At 39.6% G+C, this 9,197-nt stretch overlaps 2 protein-coding genes across 2 annotated transcripts; both read left to right on the top strand.

Annotated features, from left to right (window-relative positions):
- Positions 1 to 1,998: 1,998 nt before the first annotated feature.
- On the top strand, positions 1,999 to 5,355 carry LOC306779953 (protein FAM98B). The gene is made up of 8 exons (XM_079272083.1): positions 1,999 to 2,133; positions 2,231 to 2,337; positions 3,030 to 3,155; positions 3,309 to 3,568; positions 3,645 to 3,725; positions 3,804 to 3,920; positions 4,679 to 4,825; positions 4,919 to 5,355. The coding sequence occupies exons 1-8, from the start codon at positions 2,090 to 2,092 to the stop codon at positions 5,084 to 5,086; spliced, it is 1,050 nt and encodes a 349-aa protein (XP_079128209.1). The 5' UTR covers positions 1,999 to 2,089; the 3' UTR covers positions 5,087 to 5,355.
- Positions 5,356 to 6,425: 1,070 nt separating this feature from the next.
- chchd2 (coiled-coil-helix-coiled-coil-helix domain containing 2) lies at positions 6,426 to 9,006 on the top strand. The gene is made up of 4 exons (XM_079271748.1): positions 6,426 to 6,579; positions 7,431 to 7,686; positions 8,208 to 8,412; positions 8,875 to 9,006. The coding sequence occupies exons 1-4, from the start codon at positions 6,530 to 6,532 to the stop codon at positions 8,883 to 8,885; spliced, it is 522 nt and encodes a 173-aa protein (XP_079127874.1). The 5' UTR covers positions 6,426 to 6,529; the 3' UTR covers positions 8,886 to 9,006.
- The last annotated feature ends 191 nt before the right edge of the window (positions 9,007 to 9,197 follow it).

The raw sequence follows: 9,197 nt of genomic DNA, 5'->3' as shown, positions 1-9,197 counted from the left end.
AAGTCCACCGAGAGGGGAGTGTCTGGCTGCTTTGTCTGGCTGCTTGCCAGAGGTGAAAGGTCAACACCCCGCAAGGTTTCATGGAGCAGAGGGCAGTGTCGGGGGAATAAAAGACGCAGCATCCTGACGCATGGCAGGGCCTTTGTTGTCGAGGGGCGGCACAGTTTCTGTATATGGCAGCAGGGGCCAGGCAAACGGAGGAGGCTCAATCTTGATGCACACCGCCACCGTGTTCATTGTTCCTTTTCAGTTTACAGGCTGCTGATGGAGGGGATTGTTGCAGCAAGTGGGACACATGTGGTCAAGCTGTGCTCAATAAGGAGAGGAGACAACACAATCAGACAAAGCTAATGAAGCAGCACGCGTGCTTGTGTGTGTGTATGTGTCAGAGGAAGGGACAGTCTTATTTGTTAAAAGCTGAATATCAACTTCTTTCACCACAAATAAAGATGACCTTTTCTTCTGCTGAGTCAGACCACAGAGGACTCTGCTCTCACAGTGATGGCACCACTCAAGTCCAATGTTTTCTGCTGTACCAGCTTCTGCAGGAGCTGTGAAGAAGAAATTGACCCAAAGCTACCGAAGCACAACCGACAACCATAAAAGCATGGCTCTCTGCCTGCATCAGCAACACCTGTGATGGTGTTGAGGGTGCTGAGGGTGCCAACGAATGCCATTTTTGTCAGAATGAAGATGAAGAGAATAATGTAGCTGAGCCAAAACATGGTGAGGGACATCATGATTTTCTAAGATCACCTCCAGTAAATAAGATCCCCATCATTACGTCCATCAATGACCAGAGGATGAAGGCTGATGTCATTACATCCATAGAGTGGGAGAAATAAATGAAGTTGGGTTTGTGTTTGGCTACTACTCATTTCATATATCCATATTTTCACAAGATGCATTAACAGCGAGTAACACAGTAAAACGCAGAATAGCTCCCAATATACTGGATGATATTTTCACTGTAGCATTAACATGTTGTTGAGGTGGAGCCAATAACAACCTTATCCAGTGCTTCATTGTCTTATGAGTTTTAACTAAAGCTCTCAAATAAATGAGGTGAAGTAAAAAGTACAATATTTCCTCTGAGATGTGGTGGCTTAGAAGTATTAAGTAGCATTGAATGGAAATACACAAGTAGTACAAGTACCTTAATATTGCACTGCAGTACTTGAGTAAATTAGTGTTTGAAGGCCAGTTGTAACGCCAAAGTGTTATTTTATCATTAGTTGTAGTAAATATACTCCAGCCCATCACGGACCTCTAGTGGCTCCTGGTGGACACAAATGTGAAACACAACCCTGATGGATGTGTTCGTAAAGTAAAGAAACTGTGACGCATGTTATATCAGTCTCACTTTTTTGTTTTTTTGTTTTAATACTTCAGTTTATGAGATAGTAGTGTATTGTCAGACAAGAGGAGGCTGGAAAGTGTTCATCTTTAGAAAATAGTTTTAAACTTTTTTTTAAATGTATTACTTGTGTATCAGTGACAGCTTAAATAACTTCTCAAAGTGATCTTTAAAAAAAGCTCTTTATTAATAAGAGCACTGTTTTATTTCCAACATCTTTGATCTGTTTTTTAATTATTGATTTTATCTCATGTTATTGTTGAGTACTTTATTCCATTTTATTTTGTATTGTTTTAATGAAGCCCTTTGTAACCTTGTGCTGATGTGCATATGATGATTATTATCAGAAATATTGACGTTATTATTATCATCATCATGATGATCATTATTATTATTACAATTTTCCATTTTGTATTTTTCTACATGTTTTTATTCGTTGCTTATACTTTTATTGAAATTATTCGATTTACCTTATTCCACATATTTTTGTTGTATATTTTTTTGTAATTTATTTGTACTTGTTTTAAAGCTCGTTGTTGCATGAATTCTTATTTTTATTGACATATTATAGAAGCACTACATACTCCGGCCAGCAGGTAGCGATATGCGACCTTTCATTAAACAATGTAAAAAGAGGAAGCACAATTTATAAACACGCTTGAACTTTCACGAGTTGGGAAGAGCAGCTTTTCTGTAACAGATTTACATCAGCTGTTTCTCATTACAGTGACAATGGACAGGAGCGAAGGGACAGTTTCATCTATTAAAGCTTTGAGGTGAGTAACTGCTTCCTTGTTTGCTGCGTAGTCTCCCAACTTACCTTCGTGCGTAGCAACCAGATCATTTCACCTGTCGTCTCTACTTCCTGCTCAGGTACCCGGGCAGCTCCTGCCTCGCGCGGTGTACCTGTGATGAGCTTCCCTGTCCGCTGCTCACCTGGCTGACCACAGAGCTGACGACTCTCTGTCCGGAGCTACAAGGTTTGAGTTATAACCCTCTGTATAAATAAATAATAAACTGCCTCATCACTATGACCTGAGGTCTTTCACAACGTTGTCCACGTTTAAAAACAAACTTTGTGTCCGTTAAAGTGAGTGTGTCTGTAGTTTATGTCTGGGGTTTGTTTTTGTGGTTCTCCTCTTTGGGAGGGTAGTGGTTTTGTATTTGTTCTTCTTCTATTGTTAAGATAGAATAAGTTAAATGTGTATTCATCCTGAATGAATTAAAGTTGTTGTGTGTCAAGATGCTCAGTGTAAAAAGATAAATAAAAATATATTTATTTATATAAATATTTACCATATGTTCATGGTCAAATGAAAAAATCAATGAAGGATTTTTTTTATGCCAATATCAATATTTGTAAATTCAAAAATGCTGACAATGAGATATTGATAGTATTTTATGTTGTTGCTGTTTTACAGAACCACATAACATACACATTTTTAACAACATTTTTACAAGGATGCCTAAATTGTGTACCCAATATCCAATTTTATAGTTGGCCCATACATCACTCTACCTCTAATAGAAAATATTGCTGTCCTGCACAGACTGGTTGTTGTACTTAGTTAATGGTATTCTTCTGTACTTGTTGCTGCATTCATCTCAATATAAAGGTCTTGTTATAATGTGCTGTATATAAATAAAATGTATTTGTCTTTTTTTTTTTTAGACTCGAGCAGGACCGGCGACGTCTTGCTGGGGGGGGAGTTGAGAACTTTACTCTCAAACATGTTGTCTCCCCTCACTGTGCTGACATCAGAGGTGCTGGGGCCGTCAATCCTCAACAAAGTCACTGGTGAGAAACAACAGGAGTCTTGTGGGTTTACGTTGTAGAGTTGTGTGTTTAAGGTGACTAATGATTGCAGTGCCCATGGATTTGTGCATTTCCTGTCCAACATGTTTGAATGAAGGGTGCTATCTTCTCAGACTGACTGTTCAATCCTTTTAGAGTTCCTTGTATCAGAATTGCAAGCGGCTCAAATAATGAAGCATAAGGAGTTGCATCCTGAGGAGAAAACAACCGGAGACGAGTCTGAAAAAGAGCAGCGAGTTAAAGATGACAGCCGTGAACTCACTGAGTTTTGTCAGGAAGATGAAGACGATGATGACAAAGACAGAAGGAAGATGGAGACGCAGGCAGAATGGATATTACTGCTGCATGCCCTCGACATGGACGCCTCCTTGCAATTTACAGGCGTGTCGAATGAGGTAAGTTTGCTGTAAGAGAGACTGAGATGACCACTGAGAAGCACTGAATGCTTTTTAAAATGTTTTATTTATGCAGGTGGATTCGAGGCTCGCTCGTCTACCGTGTGGAGCGATGACAAACCCGCTTCTTAACACCAGCCTCAGCTCAGAGCAGTGGGTATGTTGCCAGCTTTACCAGATCATCACACATCATATGCGACTCCAAAGTGAGCATTTCAACCGTTGTGTTTCTCAGGCGCAAGTTAAAAAGATCAATCAAGTTCTGTCAGAGGACTATCGCTGTCGGCGACAAATGATGATCAAACGCTTTCAGGTTACACTCGAGTCCTTTGCATGGGGAGAGAAACAAAAGGTAGGCCTCTTACATCACTTCATCTGTTCACAACTCAGTTATTTTAAGAGCAGTCGTAGCAAAGTGGATCATTTGTTTGTTGGGTTTTATTCAGAGTCGTCTGCCCTCACGATGCATGAATCTGTTTTGCCTATAAAATTGAACAAAATAGCAAAATTGTGTCCAAGTTAAGTAGGTAAAATGTTTACAATGTTCACCATCTTAGTTTAGCGCGTTAGCATGCTAACATGTGCTAATTGACACCAAACACAAAGTACAGCTGGGGCTGATGGGAATGTCATTAGTTTTGCAGATATTTAGTCACAAACAATTTCAAAATTGACCGTGGTGGTGGCGCTAGATGAAAAGTTAAGGAATCAACAAAGTTATTACAATTCATCCTGACGGGAACATGAATGTCTCTACCTAATTGCATGACAATCCATCCAAAAGTTGCTGAGACATTTCACTCAAAACCACACATCAAATGTAAGTGGCACTACAGTAAAAGCCGGCAGGATCACCGGAGTCATCGGGCTTCAACAACTGAAGAACATGACTGTTTGCACAATCTGCTCTGTAGGTTTGATTAAATTGTATGTAGTTATAGTTAAAAAAACAATGTCTCTGATATTTCAGTCTGGACCAAAGCGCTGGACCGAGCAACGTTATGTAGATAGAGACCTATAAATTGACTAATCCTCGAATCATCTCCGCTCTTGTTGAAATGTATCTCAACAAACATACCAGTTAAATCAGTTTTTTATTTTTATTTACAGGAGCGCAGCGAAGCTCTGGCCTCGGTGCCTCCTCTTTCTTCTCTCGCCGGCTCCTCCCGAGTCTCCTCGTCTCTCCTGATCGCCGCCAGAGAGGATAAGTTCCTCATCGAGCCGATCAAGGCTGGAAGAAGCACCCCCGTCTACAAGGTACACAGATAGAAAACTGTTCCTGTGATTCTGAATGAAGACATCGTAAGTTTAAAGTACAGATGGCCTCTAATTCCTCTTTGTTCTCACTAGATATTGATGGGCAGCGTACCAGACAGAGGAGGACGACCAGGAGAAATTGAGCCTCCTATGCCAGCGTGGACAGATCGAAAAGCGAAAGGAAACAAATCGGGACGAGGAGGTGGACAGCATCCACGACAGAGATTCTCAGACAAAAAGAAGAAAGGGAAACACGAGTAACATGTCTTTCTCTTTCTGCTTAGTTTGAGAAATAAGTAATAATTTTTCTTTGTTAAAGTCCTTGTTATGAAATAAAAATGGCTGTGGAATGCTACATATGATATGATTTTATAGTTCTAAAGCTGTGCAACATTCTTAGTTATAGTACATATGCATACCTGACTGTACTTTTCTAATATAGCTTCTCATTGCTATGATGTACTGGTATATTATCGGATATTTTTGTTGAGAAAATTAATACTGAAATAAATGTTTTTGTAAAGAATAAACCTAGTAAACAATGTATTGTTTTGTGTTATGTAATGTGCCATGTTTGTAATGCTGTTATGCTTATGACACCAGCAATATTGTTTTACTGTTCAATTACCATTTAATATTTAGGCTGTAGCTCTTGTTTTTAGCAAGAAAACATTACACTGATGTAAATGATATTCTCTTATATTAACTGTTTTTGCAAGACACCAGAGAAACTCATTGGTTTAGCTCTATTTAGTTATGTTTAGCTGAATCTGCCTCCACAATATTCTTTCAGGAAATTGGGGAACTAAAGCACATCTTTTGAGTCAGTCTGATACAAAGTACAGCTGTCCTACGGACATAAGGGCATTACAACATTGCAGTATAAGAACGTTGAACATCATTATGTGTTGGAAGCAGAGTATTTCTGGTCCATTTGCCCAAAAAAGGACACATGTACATTCTGATCTTATTTTTTTATCCCAGTGTCTTGAAATTGGCCACCTGTGCCCTCAGCTTAGCCCTGATAGTCAAACTGAATTGCTATTTTGGTTTACTTTGTTATAGGAAATGCTGAAAAACTGTTGCAGTAATTTCTGCAATAATTAGGTATAAAACCAGGCAACCTCCCTAAACAATAATTAAGTGGCAAGGCATGCTTGTAATGAATGATTTGAAGTTTATAGGAGGCATCTGAAACACAGTGTGAGCTCCATATTTTTCAAAAACAGATATAATACTCAATATAATTTAAATAAATATGGAGCAGCCTACGGTTTACATTTCTTAAAAACATTTCATAACTATTCAACAAAACAAATAATTGGAAGGTGGGCACACCAGTTAAAAATGCATAAACCATATATACATATTGAATACACAGTTATGAAAATCGTCTTTAGGGTAAAGGAAATTAAGTTATTCCAATCAATAAATTACGAAATACATATGCATAGGTGTTACGTCCAAGTCTGTTCCCCCGTAGAGTGTCTCCCTCATTAAAAATGACAGCGCCCCCCTCGGTGGTTAGAGTTCAGGTTAGGGGGGAAACATTGTTCGATTCAACACCGGAAGTTATCCGAGAGACAAATGATGTAACACACAGAAAGTTCCGGACTAGCAAACCTAAAGGTCGACATAAAGTAGCCTGCAGAACTGCGTTTTTATCAGCCAGAAAACTCACAAATATTACCAAGAATTAATAAAATGCCGAGGGGAAGCAGAAGCCGAACATCCAGGATGGCCCCTCCAGCCAGGTAACATTTAATACATGTTTTTAAAACACTTTATTTAGGATGTTGTTCCGGCTGATGTAAGCTAGGTTCTAACAAGTTTAGCTAGCTAGCGTAACAGTTAATGGTTCATGTTAGCTAGTGCTGCTCGGGGACATTATCTGTTAGATTAGTAGCTAGAACTAACTTAGAATGATTATTTTTGAACGTCTTCATGTCTTTTTGTACCAGCAAAGTGATGATCGCTCAGAAGTCATTCAGTAATGAAGGTTACAATGTGTAATCTACGTCATGGTCTTTTGATGTTGCCTGTTATGTGACATCTCAACGTCACAATTAGTTAAACATTTTTTGGATTCGCTTTGAATTTACATCAAACCACAGGCAGCTAGGATCAGTTTCCATTTTGACCAGCATACAAATTCAGACTTCTTCTGAGACATTATTTCCACTTAAATTATTTGTCATTATCTCCCCATCACTTATACTAACTAAATAAGAATTTGCGTGATTTTTGGATTATGTTACCCACATCTCGTTCAGTAAAATAATGTCATAATTTCATAAAAGCTTCGGACTCTAGATACTAAGCCTCTATTGCCAAACTGTCCTGAGGAAACTTATCGATAACCTCAAGTGACACCATATGCTAGAACCACATACAGTTTCACCACTGATATTTAATACTTCTTTCTATTACTCTGTTGCACACTTTAAATAGCTTTTGTACTGTAATGGTCTCTTTTTTTCTCGAGAGTTGATGTTTTCTTGTAATTAGCATTATTAAAAACTTATTTAAACTAATTTCAAACCGCCACTTACAGGTTGTGCCAGCTGTTAACAGTCCTGTATTTCAAATGATTTCCTCTTTCCAGCCGGGCCCCACCACCACAACCTATGGCCAGGGCTGCACCCCCTCCCTCCTATGCCCCGGCTCCAATGCATGCCCCTCCATCTGCTGTGGGTGCTCCAGCCGCAGCCCCCAAGCAGCCTGGTATGTTTGCCCAAATGGCGACTACAGCCGCTGGAGTGGCAGTGGGCTCGGCGGTGGGTCACACCCTCGGCCACGCCATGACTGGAGGCTTCGGTGGAGGAAACTCAGAGCCGGCCAAGCCCGACGTCACATACCAGGTAAATAAACTGTGGACTGAAATAGCCTCAGGGCAGATTAGTGTCTGATGTGTCTGACCCGTGGAAAAGGAGGCGAAGTAGTGATTACTACCAAAACATTTAAATCCGGTAATTGGGGATTACGGATTACTGTAAACCATCTACATAAGCATACTATTACCTTTACCTGGGTATATCCACAGGTATTAATGTACATGTGTGCCAACTGATTCCAGTGTGCTCCCATTTTTGATTTAAAACATCAAGGGAAACATGTGAAAGTTAGCCATGTCGCATTTATTTTTGCACGTGAGACGTCTTCAGATGTTTTGACACTTGCATAACATATCACCATGTTACCGGTAGTCATTGCAACATTTTATGGATGAATGTGTTATTTTTCTGGTTGCATTGACAAGAAGATATCACTTTTTAATCACCATGTTACGTTTGAAACAAATGACAGGAAAATCAAGAACTCAAAATACCCATGCCGACTATATATGTATGAAGGATCCCATAATCTGCCTCGTGTCTTTCAGGAGTCGCAGCAGTCCATGTACCAGGAGCAGCCACAGTCCATGTACCAGCAGCAGCCACAGTCCATGTACCAGCAGCAGCCCCCTCAAGGGCAACAGGCCTGCTCCTATGAGCTCAAACAGTTCATCGAGTGTGCGCAGAACCAGAGCGACTACAAGCTCTGTGAGGGCTTCAGTGAGGTGCTGAAACAGTGCAAGTTCTCTAATGGTGAGTACAAAGAGGACTCGTAATACATTAGATTACACGTGGATTCATAGCTTGTTAATAAGTGGTTATGGCAGTCAAACTGTGCAGTCTTGCACCACTAATGTAATAGTAGAGTTATCATTTTTATTTCACTGTTTTGAAAGACTCAGTCTTGCATTTTAACTGATTGATCCATTGTCTCTGCATTCTTGTTTATTGCTTTTCTTTTTACACTTTATTTGAATAAGGAGGTCTTTGCATGAGCACTTAGTCATTCAGATGTCATAGCCAAATGACTTTGCGTTATTGTGTCATGGGTCTTATGTAATTTGTTGCAATACACAGTGTGGCCATAAGGAGGCGTAGGTTTAAAGGCTTTCTGGATGCATTATATAACTAGCTTTTTTCCCTTGTACTATAGGATTTTTAAAAATGATTAGAAGTATGAAAAGTTGTCGCATTAATCTTTTCTTTTCTCCACAGGTCTATCATGAGACTGAGACAAAACCCTGGAGAGTGAAGAGCACACACAAACTGTAATGAGCCACCACGCTGGATGAATAGGAGTGTTTTAAGAGATCAATAAACGTGCTTTATTTTGACAGCTGATCATCAGTAGACTGCGTCATTGTGTTCATTCTCAGGACAGTGCTGCAGAGTTTGTAATAATAGTCGTATAAATAATGTTTCTATGTTTTGCTGCATTTTGATTTGAGTTGTCATCAGTAGGTTCCATTATCTTCAGTGCTTTTAATTTATATCAATGAACTGCACTTGTTTTTCCATCCTCTGGCTCATCGATGTCT

The sequence above is a fragment of the Melanostigma gelatinosum genome, assembly GCF_949748355.1.
Source record: "Melanostigma gelatinosum genome assembly, chromosome: 7".
NCBI lineage: Eukaryota > Metazoa > Chordata > Actinopteri > Perciformes > Zoarcidae > Melanostigma > Melanostigma gelatinosum.
The sequence above is the reverse complement of the archived record's forward strand: the minus strand, read 5'-3'. Positions and strand labels throughout refer to the sequence as shown.